This window comes from Micrasema longulum, unplaced genomic scaffold (assembly GCF_059751315.1).
Source record: "Micrasema longulum isolate JH-2025_06_02 unplaced genomic scaffold, ASM5975131v1 h1tg000254l, whole genome shotgun sequence".
Taxonomy (NCBI): domain Eukaryota; kingdom Metazoa; phylum Arthropoda; class Insecta; order Trichoptera; family Brachycentridae; genus Micrasema; species Micrasema longulum.
This window is the reverse complement of record NW_028277459.1, coordinates 141,085-159,152: the sequence shown is the minus strand read 5'-3', so window position 1 is coordinate 159,152 and position 18,068 is coordinate 141,085. Positions and strand designations below refer to the sequence as shown.

General features: G+C 30.3%; 1 protein-coding gene across 1 annotated transcript in view; it reads right to left on the bottom strand.

Moving 5' to 3' along the window:
* The window catches only part of LOC148283189 (trypsin-1-like), a gene marked incomplete at its 3' end in the record, with an annotated part of 114,174 nt that extends 98,733 nt beyond the window's left edge, over nucleotides 1–15,441 (bottom strand). The window contains exons 1-4 of the mRNA XM_088223913.1: nucleotides 15,396–15,441; nucleotides 13,830–14,019; nucleotides 12,975–13,230; nucleotides 11,187–11,482 (exon numbers count right to left, since the gene is read on the bottom strand). Of these exons, the coding sequence (XP_088080039.1) occupies nucleotides 11,187–11,482; nucleotides 12,975–13,230; nucleotides 13,830–14,019; nucleotides 15,396–15,441 (788 nt within the window). The remainder of the gene's footprint in view (nucleotides 1–11,186; nucleotides 11,483–12,974; nucleotides 13,231–13,829; nucleotides 14,020–15,395) is intronic.
* Between the last annotated feature and the right edge of the window lie 2,627 nt (nucleotides 15,442–18,068).

Genomic DNA, 18,068 nt, shown 5'->3' with positions numbered 1-18,068 from the left:
CTCCCAAATGAATAATATGTGATGCATATCTTATCGCGATATAATATTTATATATATATATATATTTAAATTTTTGACACTTGTACAATAATATTTACACACATGTTTACCCTATATATAACACCCACTCACCCATCCTCTCACATACTTACACTCACACAAACACACTTGTATTTATTGTACTTGTATTTAATGTATTTCTGTGAATATCTGTCAGTGGTTTTATTCTTTGTATATTTTATTTGTTATATTTTTTTTACATGTATTACTGTTGATTTCCCCAATAAATAAATAATAATTAAATATATATATATATATAGTTAAAGAATACACCAAAAAGTTGTTTAAAAGTATTGCCGGTCAAAATAAATATTTATAGTATTGAAAAAAGAAATGAAAACAAGAAGACCATATATTTAGAATGTACATATTTATTTACATGTCTCTGAGATTTCTCGTGTTTAAGCTAAAGAGCATAGATACTTACCTTTTTTAATAAAATTCTTATCAGATGCAGATCCAATTTTGTACCTGAAGGACGGATGACAAAGAAATACATACAAATTAGTATTTCTTTTGATGTTGGTAAAATTGGTTAAATATCAGTTTTTTTAGCTTTTGATTAAATTATAAGCTTATATCGATTCTTATCCCGTGTCATAAAAACGTTAATTGGCACACATCGACTTTTTGTGTATATAATGTGTGCTCATATCCTTGTGTGCCTATTTTAATTTTTTTATGGATCATACCCAGAAGGCATTTACAAAGACATAAAATATTTACTAGCCCTTTGTAGACGGAATGTTTTTTTTAAATTTTATAAAATGGGAGAGGGTCTAAACACTTCATTTTCTTCCAAAAAATATCATTTTGAACTCATCTTCGTTAACAGTTACCATTAAATTTAAATTTAAAGGTATTTCATCCAAATGGCATTGTCTGGAAGAGCCCCAATAATAATGAAACGAAAAAATCGGATAAAAGAGGTAATAAAAGCTTAAATGTATAGCAGATCAGTATAGAACAACCTTTGAAAAGCGTCACATTTTTTTTGGAAATTTTATTACGATAAAATAAATTTATAAACATTTATTTAAAACTAATGTTAATCAATAAATATTTATAAAAAACATATGGGTTTTTATTTGTAAAAGAAATATAAATATTTCAATTAGTTTCCTTCTCCAAACTCAGCACTACTTACATGATTTGACACATCAAAATAATTATAAAATTTCGTGTTATTGTTACAAAAATATTTTTATTTTAACTACAGATGTCACTGGTGGTATGTTTACTATAGTGGTTTAATCTAGAACTTATCAATACGCGAGGAATATTTTTTTGAATTGTTGGTCCCACTGCAGAACTACCGGGACTCAAGGGATTTATAATACATAACATTTCTAAAATGGTACTTTAGAGAGAATTACCGTTGTTAATTATATTTCAAATCATTTCATATTATAAATTTGCTGTAAAATTATTCATTTACATCCCCCTACTCACACCCGATGGTGCATATGACAGTATATTAGGACACAAAATGCAGCGTACCTCGATTATTCGTTACATGAAGATCAGTCTTACGCTTCGTGTACTATTCTAAAGACAGTATATCACTGCAGTGTAAAACCACCTTTAAAACAAATATTCCACGTTGACTCTGTTGGGAATTGACCCGGGACCTCAGGCATGGTAGGCGAATACGCTATTCACTGCAATACGAGGCCGACTTATCTCCACTCGATTTTCGTATTCAGGATCTAAACCTGAGGGTAGCCATCGAGTCTAAAACAGCCGTACAAGTACTAGTTGTACTGGAATATTAAAGATGGAAAATACGGAACTGTCAAATTCTTCCTGTCGTCTTTATTACGAAAACTACTACTACTATCACGCCATTTCTCCGTAGGGGTAGGCAGAGGGAATGGAACGTTACACACTTCTATCCTGGCATACATTTCTGGCTTCTTCTTCATTCATACATCTTGTCATTAAAAAAATACTTACTTAAAAAACCTAAAAATAAAATAACATATTTTTATCAAAAAGAGCAAACCAACTTCAGGAGATTGGGTTGAAATAGTTATAATTTGATTGATTAATGTATTTTGTTTTTGTATAATTTCTTAAAAATATATATGTATTTTAAGTCATTTATAATGTGTATAGTTTTTGTATTTTGTTTTTGTATTATTTTTGCACCACAACAGGCCAGGAAGCCCAATTACAGTGGTGAATTACATCACAGAACACCCAGGCTTGAGAAAAATCACATTTAATTTTTGTGTTCTCACCGGGAATCGAACCCGGAACCTTCCGTGTGTGAGTCAAGCGTCTTGACCACTACACCACGGAGGCCGCCAATATAGTACGAGTATATTAATATTTCATACTCCATTTTTTTATATTTTTACTTTTTATATGTAAATGGCAGAAATGCCGTATATAAATAAATAAATAAATACATGCCCTTCGTTTTTGCTTCGCTGCTCGCTTTTTACATGACCAGACTTATGATTTTGGTTTATCTGATCATGCTACGTCTTTTTATATCGTCTTCGTCTGACGTTACCGTTCATTTTCGTCCTATATACTTGTTTTACCATTTTTTTGCCGTTCATTCGTTCTACATGTCATAATCATCTCAGAGACGCTTTCTTAATCTTATCAATTAAACTTGAATCAGATTTATACTCTCGCCTGATTTCATCATTTGTAACCCTGTCATACATTGATTTCTCACACATTCGTTGAAGAAATTGCATTTTAACCGCGTTCAATCGGCTTTGATTTTTTTAAAGACGTTACAGCATAAATGTATGAATTCGCTGTAAAAACAATTTTTAGTCTCGCACGCTGTAAAATTTTTGTTATTTTTAGCGTCAGGGATCAAAACTATACTTTGCACCAGCGGACATAATAAATAACAATAAATAGAACCATTGGGGGAGTTACCCATAAGTAAGATGTTTGGTGCTCCGTGGAAGGCTTAGTATGGCGGTGTAACACATGGTGCCTACTAAGAACTTTCACAAATAAGTTTTGTCCGTGTAAAGGAGCTTTTCTACCAAGAATTATGGTTGGCATGTAAACTGCACTGTTTGTGGAGGAATTTGGATGTTGCTTGAACGGACTTTGTGTGTTTGAACACATCTGCAATATGAAAGGTTCAGTTTCTATAATGGTTGAAATTATTTATTGATTTCGATTTGCGGATTTTTCAAAAATAATTTAAAAACATTTTTTTAAATCCATGTTTAACGATTTTGAGATAGTAACACATTATTCTAATAATTTTTAAATGTTTGAAAGTATTTTCTTATTTTACTTATTGGTTTTTTTACAGAAATGTACGTAGTGTTACAACAACGAAGTATGCATTTTTATATCATCATCATTATTCTCTTTCCGCACCAAATGACGCATAGGGCACTGCATTGGTACACTAATCTCAGCGTATCTTGATCATTTTTGTGACATAAAGGTAAAATGAGCATTCTTACGCTTCAGACACTAGTCCAAGGACGATGAAATATTAGAGTGTAAAATACAATTTTAAATCAATATTTCATATCAACCATGTCGGGAATCGAACCTTAAATCTCTTGCATGGTAGATAAACGCACTGACCATTACACCAATTTTTAATATTTAAATTTCTAGTAACTTAAAATAAAAATAAATTATTGTGTACATGAAGGGAAGTGACGTCTTACAATAATTTGTTTTAGTTGTTGCATATTGTTTGGAAAAAAAATTATCTTAAGGAGTCTCAATAATTGTTTTTGCCGTTTTCCGGAATGCCTTCTCTTCGTTTTAGAAAATTATATTGAGGAAATTGTAGAGATAAGTAATTTACTTACAAACCCTTTTACAATATATTTAGAACGAAACCTATAAATCATAAAAACATTTCAATTTATTTATTTATTTATTTTGTTCAGTAACGCCCAAAAGGCATTTACAAAAAATAAATATAAAATATACGCTAACATACTAAATAATAAACACAGAATATACAGAAAATATATAGGTAAAATTAGTTAGAAAAAATATAATAAAAAGTTCTAAAAAGTAAAAAAAAAAAACAATAATAACAAAGGTATGCAAGAAAAAACAGCAAGCATATAAACAAAAAATGCAAAGTTATAAGCTTATGAAATAAATTCTGTAAAGCAAACACAGTAAATAAAATGTTACGGTAAGCAAGAAAGACAAATTAAAGTTAAATTAATAAACAGGCAAGCATATATTATCGCGAAAAAAGAAGAAATAAAAATATGTGTTTATGAAATGCGTATTTGCCAATATTACAATGCAATTTGATATAATAGTAAAAAATAATTTATGTAAATTTAACAGTAAATTTAATAACAAAAAAATTTTATTTTTTTTAAATTATGAGGAAAAAAACATGTTTAATAAAGGTCCTGCTTAAACACGGAAATTTCCTACCTTGTCGGGACCTGAAACTATGAATCTTTGTACATTTTTAAAAGGTCAATTAAAAAAATTCACATTTTTTCCAATTTTTTAAATTAGAGAGGTTTGGAATTATACGACACGTTTTATATTTTTAAATAATTTGTTTAAGTTTCAATTTTGAACCAATTTAAATAACCTACTAGTACCGTTTATAACTCAGAGACGGAGACAGGAGTCTACTTTTGGTAGATTAAGAACCTCGTGCCGATTTGTGAGTCCAAAAGACCAAAACTCGATTTGACGGGGGTAAAACTGAAAGTGTATGAATATTTGGACATACTCGAAATAAAGAAAAATATTTTGGGATAAAAATATCATATTGTAATAAATCAGACGTCCCGAATCATTAAGAATATTTATCTGAATATTTGGGTGATTAGAGATAATTGCAATGATTCTTCATAATTTGAGACCAAATTTGACGTTTGTATTCTGTGGCATAAATGTTTGCATTTAGATGAGGTATGGTATATATTTATACTTATTAAATTCAACGAATTTATTTCCAGGGTATTTTCAATGCGTTAAAAATAATCAGAAAGTACTACTTGCTGAACTGTTGTCACCATCATAATTGTTTCATAGGTCATTGCATTGTTCAATCGCAGCCTATTTGATACGTGAAGAATAAAAAAACGATATTTTAACTTGAGTTAGTTTATTTAATAATATTTATAGCATTCGTGGTCAAACATTTTAATAAATGTAAGTAAATCACCATCATCATCATTTCCCTTTTCGCACCTAATGGTGCATAGGATACTCCATTGGTACTCCAATTGCAAGGCACCATGATAATTTTTGTTACATGAAGGTAAGATGATTAGTCTAACGTTTCAGGTACCAGTCCAGAGACAATGAAATATTCCATTGAAAAAACTCCCTTTTAAATAAATATTCCATTATGTCGGGAATCAAACCCAAGACCTCTCGCATGGTAGGCAAAAGCGCTGACACCACGAGGCCAATAATAATAGTAAATTATTATGTTTTGTTAATTATGACTTCAAAATTGAGTTATTTCTCTCTCATATTTATAAAAGGCTTTTAAGAAAAAAAGTGCCAGCCTCAAAATGATTAAAAATTTAAATAAATCATGGTTAAAGGAAAAATTGCTAGGCGGAACGAAATTGTTAACACTTTTAATGCGTAGATAAACGTTTAGAGGGGTTCTTGACCGGTCGGTATAAACCGATATACTTACATCAAAACTTGATGGTGGGGGGATCGGTAGTATATCTTTGTAGTCGGTCGGGACAATTTGATCTTCAACTATGACGGCATACTGAAGTTATGCCATTTTAGAGCGTAGATATGTGTAAGGTGACGTACGCTTCCCCTTGTTTCATATCGATGTACCTACCCAAAACTTGAAGGGAGCGGGGGTTGGTAGTATATATTTGTAATCGCTAGAGAGAATTTATCTTCAACTATACCGTCAATGTTTTCCATCATAATAGAGGCCCAGGTCTCCGGACAAGTGTTACCCTCAGTTAGGAATCTTAAAAACACTAAATCGATTGAAGATTAGTCCGCCTCGTGGTAAAATGGCTGGAAGTTTGTCTACCACCTCCGAGATTCTGGTTTTGATTCTCGGTAAGGTCAATACAAGTATATTTTTTTTTCGAGTATGTGTCTTTTACCGCTGTTATTCTGTTACCCGTGTTATTTTGTAGTCCGAAGCAAAATACCGATCATTTTACCTAAATGAGTATTATATAAACGATTGCCATATACAGAAAAGTAAATGTTACACATTGTGTAAAGTGACATCATAACTCAGCCAATGAGAAGTCATAAGCCTTATAAATATCGAGACTTCCTTATTCCCTTCTCAAAATAGTTTTTTTCTCTCTATTGCCAAAAAGATCAGTTTACACAAATTTTCATTAAAGCAATTATTTTTAAAAATCTAAACTTTTCTTGTAATATTTAAAGATTGATTTGATGAATGAGAATTTAAACACATTTTTTCTGCCACACTCTTGCAGATGCCCCCCCCCCTCCCAATTACGGTGCAAAAAAAAAAACTACATATCATTTTACACATTGACATTTTACACTTTTTCGTTACAAATTTGTATAAACTACTATAATTTTGAATTTCACGCCTGAAGAAATTTCACATCACACTAAGTAAAACCGGTATTCGTTCAGACTGGTTCAGACAATCCTGAAAGATTTAAAAAAAAGATTAGGGTTACTAAAAACATTCATTATAAGTTATCTATTAAATTTAACTTTAAGTCCTCTTTTTAAAATATTCTTGCTTTGAATTATGGTACCTTTATTCTCTCTCTCACTTTACTTTTTTCTTAATATGTTGTTTTATAATCTATAGCGCACGTAATTTAAAGTTAGTATTTGTCCCTGCGATACTATAATAACCTCGAAACCTGTCAACATACAACTCAAATAAAACTTTTATTTGTTAAGCATTTCAGTAACTAAGAAAACATCTATTTGCAATTTTAAAAAACAGTTCAATTACTACGTTGAATTCGTTCTAATAATTATCACATTCTACGGGCGTTTACATTTTAATGAAACAAAAAGCTCAGGTAAAAGAGAAAAATTCAACAGAAAACACACCGATAGATTCCTGTCACGTTTCAGTCTTATAATCACGATCATGTTCTGACTGTGAATCAAATGTCGTCGACGGCTTTGTATAAAACATATTTATATAATATTTAATCTAGATTAGCACATTTGATCAAAAATATTTGTTCATAATTTCATAATATCGCACATCCGATAAAAATAGAAAATCCCAAGAACTGCCTTGAGATGGTCACCCCACCAAAACAGTATGTTTAAACTCTGAATAATTTTTGTTACATGTCCGCTATTTATAATTTATGTTTATATCCAAACAGTGTTTCGATTATTATGTAAAACATTGACGTAAATGTATATAGTTATTTGTGCGGATGTTGGAGGACCGGCAGCCGGCCGGTGTAGAGGAGCCAAATAGCCCGCGACGCGAGGGTGACATGCTTCTCGGCTCAATATCTGCAAGTTTCTATGTGTATTATATTACTTATGTTATTATTTTTCGTTATTATTATCATTGATATTTATTTTTATATGCCTCTGGTTTAGATGAAACATTGAAATAAACATTAAAATATGTATAAAAAAAAAAACAAATATCTAAACCTCTCAACCATATTATTAATGTAAGTTTTCAAAGTAAAAATTTCCCATGCAATTTCAAAAAAACCATAGTAACACAAATTTTTAAATCAGGAAACCCCGAAGAAATAATTATCTACCGCCACATCTCCGTAATATCTAACTAATTCTTACCTAATTTTTAAAACAATAAATTTAATCTTATTTTTGAAAAAATAGTTGAAAAAAGGATCAAAAATTTTATTCAACGAAATAATAATACATGACAAATACAAATAATACATGACAGCCAGTTCAGATTTATGGAAAACAGAAGTACCCAAGATGCTGTAGCAAAATTATCCAACTTTATACATTACTCTTTTGATCGATCATGAAAATGCATTGGAATTTTTATCGATCTTAGAAAAGCATTTGATAGTATATCTTACAAAAAAAACTAAAGATTACCAGCAAAAGTTACCGTTTCACAGAGTATATTGTTTCGTGAAACCGTTTCAAAAGTAACAGTTCAGAGCAGCGTGGGTAAAAAATCAGATACAACCAGCTGCTGAAACAGTTTCACAAAAAAAAAATCTTTTGGTATCAAAGTTTTTCCAAATAATATCAAACCAACTTTTCATACAAATAACAATATTGGTAAATTATTGCTAAGTAATAAAGACAAAAATAATTTTTTAAACTATTCAAGTGTTTACCAATTAAAATGCAATTCTTGTTTTTCAGTTAACGTTGGAAGAACATAGATTTTTTTGTTGTTCGTGTTAAAGAACAAATGAGGTATCTTGACAATAATAATTTTTCTTAATTCACAAATTACCTAATCAATTTAAATCATGACATTAATAAAAATACAGGAGTTAAAATCACCCTAAACCTACTTAACTCACCCCCTCCCACCATCCCCTCTACCCTTTTCTTAACTATGTATTTCTCAAGCAACAACAGTTTATTTAGACACAATCAATACTTTAAATTAAAAACGAGTAAGGCAAAACTAATTCTTGAACAAAAAATTAAAACAAACTAAACTTTAAACACTAAATGAGAGCAAAAAAGGGAACAAAAAAAGTGTTGGTATTAGAACAAAAAAAATAAGAAAACAAAAAATAGCCGCTGCTTATGACGGGGGACTTAACCGAATTGATAGGTACCGTAAGAAAAATAACTATTAAACATGACATCAAAACACATATTTGAAAAAATTGTAACGAAGACTATTCACATTCACTTTTATATATTAACACCAAGTAAGTAAAAGAGTGGTTTTCGGCATTACAAAAACGAAAAGTATTAAAATTATTTTTTTATTACGCTTCGCTAATTTTCAACAACAAACAAATTCTGTTTTTTCTTACTGATAGTTAGACAGCTTTAAAAGTACTGAGCTCGGTAGAGATCAAATCTAAATTAAAATTGTCATACTTACAGGTACTTAGTGAGTGCAATAGCATAACACTGATCTGGGTACCTGGACATTCAAATATCAACGATAATAGGGCAGCAGATTAATTGGCGAGGCTGGGAGCTGAAATAGCCCCAATAGACCCAGAGCCCTACTCTGGGTTGCCCAAGTGTCTTTTTTTAACAAACTTGGGTCATGGGAAAAGAGAATAATGTTTGAGCAAAAAGCACCGGTCAGCACCATGCGAAGGCACTCCTATAGGAATACTCGCAAAGGTTTGTTTTCAACCTAATGAAGCTTAGCCGAAACCAAGTGAGGGTTTTCACTGGAGCCCTTACAGGGCACTGCACAGTGAATAAACACCTTACTATAAGAGTGTGTTCAGAAAAAAACCTGATTTTTTTGATTTCGTGGGTTTGATGAGTCCAATTGTCATGTTGGAAAGTGACATGTTCCAGATATCAAGATGTTCTGCAAATTCATTCCCGAGATTTTGCATTCAATTTATAGGAGTGTTAAATCTGGATACCATCCAACTGGTAGTACAATAAAACTTTTGATGGTTTTTTGTGTTTCTGGTCGGGGCATAAAGATTTATCATTTGTAACAAAAAGGGACAGTCATAAATACTATGAAGGATTTTGTATAAATTGATTAGATCAAACAGTTATCTCCTTTCACTTAGTTTTAATATATTAAGTAAAAAAAGCAATTCATGACAATTCAAATAATCTCTTGATGTATTCATTTTGAATTTTACACAATTCAAAAATATTTATTGTACCCTTTTGATTGTGAATGGATCAAGAAATTTGGTCTTCAAACCAACAAATTTTTTTCCTTACAAGCACCGAATACAAGAATTTGAGTGTGTTTATACTGTCGAAGTCTTTGGCGTATCTCTTTTAAAAACTGACCATCCTCACACTTTTGTTAGTTATTTTGTTCTGGGATAGAAAACTAAGTTTGGTGTCAAAGGTAGATATTAGATCTTCTATTTTTTAAATTGATTCTATGTATAATTTTTCAATCGAGTAATAAGGAAATAACGGTTTATTGTTCTTGTAGGATCTCATGATTTGATATTGTTGTGAGTTAAGATATATTATAGATTTGTTTTTATAGCACCAATCTGAGAATTTTTTTCTTGTTTGTAACAGTCGTTTATGTTACGAATAGTTTTAAAAATCTTTAGATCGTTGACAAACACGTTTTATAATTTGAATACCATACAAAATATTAACAATATCATTTTTGACGGTGCAAACAAAACTGGACCCAAGTGAGAGCCTTGTGGCACTCCACTAATTGCAGTAAAAGTATAGGAAAAAATGCCATTTGCTTTTACATAGAGTTTTCGATAAGAAAATAATTTTGTTTTCAATTAAAGAGACATCCATTCACACCAAGTATTTGTAATTTATAGCGCAATATTTTGTGGCTAACGTTATTGATGAGCCTAGCTTGATTGTTATTTTCTATTGAATCTGATATGTATTTCTGATAAATAAGATTGGATAGTATTGACCTTCTTCTTGTGAATTCTTGTTGTTCAGAGCATATTTTTTTGTGGAATAAAAGCACTGCTTAATTTGTCAGGTTTAAAATTCCGTTATTTCTTGTTTTTAATAACCAAAATTTAAGTTTTTTCTTTCATTATTTTCTCTTTCAATTTATTATCATCAAATGATTTGAAAAAAACGGTTATTGAATGGTTTGAATTTTCTTGTTTTTTTATTTTTAATTTTATTTTTTGGGGATATCAACACCAATACATTAAAATAAAACAAATAAAATGTACAAGAAACAGCAATATTAATAAGACTTTATATAAGTACAAATGTTTATATGTTAAAAAACGAGTCATAAGCCATGTTAATGCCTAGACATCCATATTCCGTTCTCAAAAAGATTTTTTATATCTATTAAAATTAATTTAGATCTAAATAACTGCCCAGAGAGAAAATCCAGCGTGTCTAAAAACATTTGGACATACTCAAAACACTGGTAAATAATATTTTTTTACTGGCTTTCTTACAGAATTAAAAAGGAATATAAAGAATATATATGGTTAATTCACAAAATGTTTTTAATCGGGTAAAAAATAAATTGAACAGTGATTGTTAGTTTCAGGAGTATTTTCATTTACATTTGGCCTTGAATCCAGTTCACGAAGAATGGAACTCTAGCCCAGACGCCTGGGTATTTAGCCTCACCGCAGCTATTTTGCAAACCCCAAGATGTGACTCCGATAATTTTTCCTCCTATAATGAATGGGCCACCAGAGTCTCCCTGGCAGGCATCCTTGCCACCTTCAGCCATGAATCCTGCGCAGATCATTCTGTCGGTGATGGGGTTATATTCTTTGTAAGCAGCGTAACATTCAGCTTGGTCTATAACGGGGAGAACAACCTTGCGGAGAACTGGGGTGGCAGATTCTCCAACCTGTAAAAAAAAAAACAAAATAAGCCAAAGACCTAACACAAGGTATAGCAATATTCCCTTTACTAATGTTTAAATCTAGAATATGAAAAACATTGTTAGATGGATTCCTAGGATTTCTTTCTACTCATTGAACAAATGGTAAAAGTTTAGGCTTACACTTACAATCACAAAAGTTTTTAGTTGTCATTGCACACTGACATAAGGAATTTTGAAATCATCCTCTTAAAAATCGTTTGCCGAGAAGGAAGATATTACAAAAGTTTTAAAGACCAGTTGCACCAAAAAAAAGGAATGCTAAAAAACCCAAAAATAAAACTTCTCAAGGAAAACATGGGATGCAAGAAAAAAGTATGAAGAAGCGAAATATTTTGGCGAAAACGCAAGAATTTAAAACAATTGTATTTGGTGATATTATAACTGACTCTAAAAGGAATAAATTTAAAAAAACATGTTTATTTTCTGAAAACCCTATTTTGATGGGTTCGTGCACTCAAACAACGTGTTACGTTTTGATCTATTGCTGAATGCGTTTTGAAGATGCAATGAATAAAAAAACAATTATACTTAATAAACTTTCTACAAAATTATGTTATTTTTCACTAATCTGAAGATGCCTGTTACAGGATTTCAAAAATAATAAATAAAAAAAACTAGCAGTTTTCTAAGTAGTTTATCTATCGTTATACTTTGTGGACGTATTATTTTTTTTTACTATTAAGTGTCGAATTCAACCAAAAAAAAAGAATAGATACTGTGGATTCAAAGGACTTTTTAAAAAAATATCCACATTAAAAATAATTCATTAATCAATTCAATTAAGTCAAAATCTCAAAATCTCTTACGACCTGCTGTAACACAATGTGATACCTTTTTTCTTACACAGTTTATATTTCATATGAGTATATGTGTTTAAATTGTGTTTTATTATGTCTGTGTATTTCAAACAACATTCTTAAAATTAAAAACATCATCATCATTATTCACTTTCCGCACCTAATGGTACATAGGGCACTGCATTGGTACATCAATTGCAGCGTATCTTGATGATTTTAGTAACATGTAGGTAAGATGATCAGTATTACGCTTCAGGTACCAGTCCAGGGACCATAAAATATTCTAGTGTAAAAACACCCGTTTAAATAAATATTTCATATCAACCATGTCGGGAATCAAACGCAAGAGCTCTTGCATGGTAGGCAAATGCGCTGACAATTATACCACGAGGCCGACTTAAATTACTGAATCAAAAACATACATTACAAAAAATCTAAAGAATCATTGCTAGCTATCTCGGAACAAGTTATCATACCGTGTGACATTGAAAATAATTGTATACTCACTATATACGAATATTACTTTAACAAAACAATGCTTATTTAAAATTAATGCTTACCCTGTCAGCACTGAAATAAAAAAAGAGTCAAACGAAGCTTATGAAGCCATAAACTTAATGACTGAAAAATATTATTTTTGAAAATATAGAGCGTCTTACGAATGTTGATCCCCATCCAGTGACAAAAGCATTGGCTCCAACGGCAACATCATCTCCTTGTGCTGGGAGAGGAATCAACTTAGTATTAATACCATCGAGGGTGATAGGGGTAGCAAGAATGATCACAGCAATGTCATAGTCCATTCTGGATGAAGAGAAGCTCTCGTGGGTGACGACTTTGGCAGCGGCATGAGTGGTACCACCTGTAGCATGGTTGCTAGATCCAGCACGAATCTGCCACCTAGTTGCGCTTGTTCTGAAATTGTTTGTGAGATATTAAACGTCGTGCAAATAATACAATTTTGGATAAAATAAATCAAATCATTCACTGGTGTTTTTGAAAATTTTAGGTCTTGGTGTACACTGTCCATTTATATGCATTAGGTCACATATTGAATTACGGACACCCTGGACATGAAATATGAATAAAATTAAAGAATGTATTTTACACATCTTGTAATAGACCTCAAAAAATAAATACATATAACTACTGATTATTATATTCCCATATTGTAACAATCGATTGATGTACACGATAGCTAATGTATCAATTAAACCATTTTTTTATTCAGCAATATCAACACAAAATATAAGTTTTGATAAAAACAAAAACTAAACATGGACATCAAATGGTAAATTATTTTTTAAGTACAAAAAATATTATTAAAAAAACTTTTTTAACTAAAAAAAGTTACAAAAAAAAAACATTTTCGTTCTTGTGATTAACGTTAACATTGTAATTTTTTGTCAACATTTTGTTGATAATTCCCTATTATAAAATGAGCATCAATTCGTGATCGAATGAAGAAGTTCTAATGACGATCAGACTGCCAAAACAAAACCGATGATTCGTACCCAATTGTGCAATGTCCAGCGGTCAGGATGACAGTTGGGCTGATGATGGAGCCACCGCAACGGATAAAGTAGTTGGTGCCGGAAAAAGCGTACTGGAGAGCCACCTGCCATGGAGCTTCAGTAATGCTGGCTTGCTCACCACCGACTATGGGAGCTTGGCCAATACCAAAGACTGGACCAAGAGTGGCCCCTAGAAGAAAAAAAAGAGTTAACAACGATATGGTATTTTTGTTCTTGTCTGTGGTATAACTATATATTTTCTGGCCCCTAAGCTTTACAACTTTTTGAGTATGGATATATCGGTAAGCAAAATAAAATACAAAATTTTTAAAACTATAGTCCATAAATGAATTTCTAAAAGGACTTGACAGGAAGTTGAGGAATATGTTTCGTGTATCAAAATATAATTTTAATTTCATGAAAGTCCTTTCTCATTTTATTAATGTAGGTATGTTTTACATTTTTTTTTACATTTTTAATTTTTATACCTATAATATTTTTATGTGAGTTGATAATTGATGTGAAAGAATGTAATATTATTTATAAAATAAATAATACACTGACACTCCGGAACGTGCCTGTGGGCCAGTAGAGTTCCTAAATCCATGAATAAAAAGGAAATGTTATTGAATGTACCTATTGCAGAAACATATTTTTTGTCAATTATGTATTTGTATTATTTTTTGGCTTAAATTTATAAATAAATAAAATGTGTATTCACTAAAAATCCTGGAGAAGAAAATAAATTTTCTGTTAGAATAAAATCAGGTAGTAAACCGGGATAAATTACTCTTAATTATATTATAGTTTCGATAACATTTTGATAAATTTAAAGAACTACACGTTATTATATAAGGAGATAATTTGAAATAGTTTTCATTAAAAAAATAACATTTTGTGAAATAAAAACCTAGACTTTAATGAATGAAGTTTTTAATCTTTTTTTATATTTAATTTTTTTAATGAGAACTTAAAACAAGTATATTAAAAAAAAATTAAAATTTCAACAATTTATTCATATTTTAGAATCCAATATTTAAACAATAAAAAAACGTTTTTATTCAAAGGATTGCTACGCACGGCAGTAAATTAAGATAAAATATTCCTACATAAGAAAACTATTCAACGATAATATTTTGCGTTCATTAATCCAATAAAAACCTTTAATAACGTTTTAATTATAATTCACAAAATATAACAAATGATCCACGATCGGCAACTATCGTACATTTCCGGACTTTGCTGACAAGTTTATTTATTTATTAAACACTTCAAGTACAAAGAATAAGTACTTTAGGAGACTTATTGCTAAAAGCAATACATTCCGGCCAACCAAAAAACAGACTGGTCAAAAGAAGAGATAAGTAAAAATATTGTACTAAAAAACCATAAATACATATTAAAAGATACGATAAGTTGTATTACGTGGGTAAATAAAAAAAAATCAGAGCCGGTAACCAAAAGGAGCTAAAATGTTGTGATCAAGAAATACATCGAATCCTAAAAATGAATTTGGATTCTCTAAACGAAAATTTAATTAACGAAAAACAAATATGGGTTACTCACCATAGGCCAGAACCAAAAAAGAAGCCAATACTACGAAGCGGAACATCTTGTAAGTGATAATTGAAACTGTTTTAGCCTTAGCTATTTATATCACTTTCTGATACGATAATTAATGTTTATAAATAAAATTAATTAGGTAATCTTATTATCTTTGGGTTTTCCTTCAATCAATAATTATAGTATTGTTATCTTTGTTAATTTGTTTCCTCGGAAATTCCATTTTGTAAATCAAAACAATGCCAGATGCATGCAAATGTCCCTGCCCCTAAATTATTTAATTCCTACTTTAAATACACGAATTTAGGCCTCTCTTTTTAAAATAATTTATTTATAAACTGGGTTACAAAAATAAATGTGAATGATTTCTTTTTCAAATATTTTTTTATTTGCTTCCGTTATTTAACTATCAACTTTAGTTTAATAATTTTTTGCCCTTCTTTAATTTTGATTTTTTCTTTTTCTTATTTTCCACTACTCGTATCAAAAAAACCTATATATAACTATCAATTCATAAATTACTTCTCAATTATTTATACTTACCCATATATACATCTGCACAGTAAATTTCATAATGTATTCTAGATTTAGTATACCCACGCACAGGCCATGCCTGTCTGGATTTTTTTTTATTTCAATAAATACAATGACTTACGTTATAAAATAATGTACTAAATGCAATATTTTTTTTAAAAAATAAAATAAATAAATACGTTTTCATACCATTACATAATATTTATTTTTTTTCACGTAATTTGGGTTTTGAAAATATTTTTGATGTTTGCCTGTAGGCACACAGAATAGGGAATACATAGGGTTCAAAAGCGTTTTTTTAAGTAAACTTATTTGTAGTATCAAAATTAAAAACAAAAAAATAAATTATTTGAAAAATCTAAATTGGTCCGATGAGTTAAAAAAATATCCAAGCTTTTCATTTATTTTTATGCTTACCTTAACTATTTTGTAGTTGTGAAAATTATAAGCAAAACAAACACAAAAATATAAAAAAGTGTATTTGAAATGACTTAAAATTAATTATGTTTCTTTATAGGAAGAAAGCATAAAGAGAAAAAGGGAATGGAGGATAAATAAAGCAAGAGAAAGAAGATGTTTTTTTATACGCGAACGAAGAGCTAAATTATACACTGATTATCGTTGAAAACTTTCACGGAGGTATATAGGTGCGTTAGAACTATGAAGTACAGTAAACAGAAGTGCGACTAACTCCTTACCCCTGACTCATGCTTTTGTGTACTGGACTTTGACTTTGATTTTCGATTTTGATGCAGACTAGCTTTTTGTTTTGTTCTGGAGAAATTTTATTTTTAAAATGGGTTATTCATCTCGCGAGTATGCTGAAATTCATTATTTTTACTGCGTTGCTGTAGGAAATCTGAAAATCTGTATAACAGAATCCTGTAAAACAGAATATGAACAAAAAGACCATAAAGCTATTTAGTAAAGGCAAACAAGGGTAATAAAATAATGGTATGTAATAAATTCATAAACACGATAAACATATAAAACTTCGAGCTAAAGCATGCCAATCCATCTTCATCCGACACTGTTCTAGTAGCAAATACAATAATGAAAACACATTTTTTTAGATCTATACTTCTTCGAGCATTATTAATTACTATTGTTAACTTACTATCATAATAACGTTGTTTTTTTTTTAATTCGTGATTTAAAAAAAACGGTTTATAAAAATAGCAGAATCGTACGAATTCCTTACTCCTCCTACTTTTCTGACAAACCTAAATCATTTTAATGGATGTACTATGTAGCTAATGTAACAATGAATGCTGTTTTTTAATTCGTTATTCTTAAATTGCCGCTTACGGCATCAACACTATAAACAAAACGGCGTTTATATAAAAACTAAAAATTAAGCAAAGACATTAAGTGGTACATTATTTCTTAAGCATAAAAAATATTTTTTTCAATATTTTCGACTAAAAAAAGATATAAAAAAATATTTGCGCTCTTTATGATTTATCGTTACATTTTAGTTTTGTTGCCCTTTCCAATATTTTGTAAAAAACTCACTGTTATAAAATGTGGGTGAATAAAACAAAAATTTAGTCTGCCTCTCGCTGCCCCGAAGAAAGTTAAGGAGAACCGAGAAGAGCCGAGCTACGTAAGCTTTTAAACAATTGCTTTGAATGTTGCCTATGATAGGCGTAACTACAAAAACTTAAACTTGAAAACCATTTTTATTTTATGTTCAGTGTTTGCGTTTTTTTGTTTGTTTGTTTTATTTCACTAATATTCCACGAGATTTACTTGGCAGAGCCTTAATGGAACAATTCAAATACGGTCCTGCTCTGAAGAAGAAAAGAAACTGCAGCTAATGTCTAACCCCAGTTTCTACAGTTGTCATTCCGCCCATCAGTTGGAGGCACAAGTTAGATAGAAATGATTCAGATGAAAATCTTTCGGAAGGGGAATCAATACATTTAAGAAACTGCAGGCAATGTCATTCTGGGGAAAACAATAGTCTTGCCTTCACACAAGTTATTTTAACTGATCTCTAAGAAATCAGTAGAGAAAAAAAAATTGCCTAATAAACAGCAGCTGAAAGTCGCGTTAATTATCCAACGCGTTTTAAGAGCAGTAAAACAACTTACTTTTGAAAAAAAGATAATAAAACTTGACCTTTTTAAAACACAACTG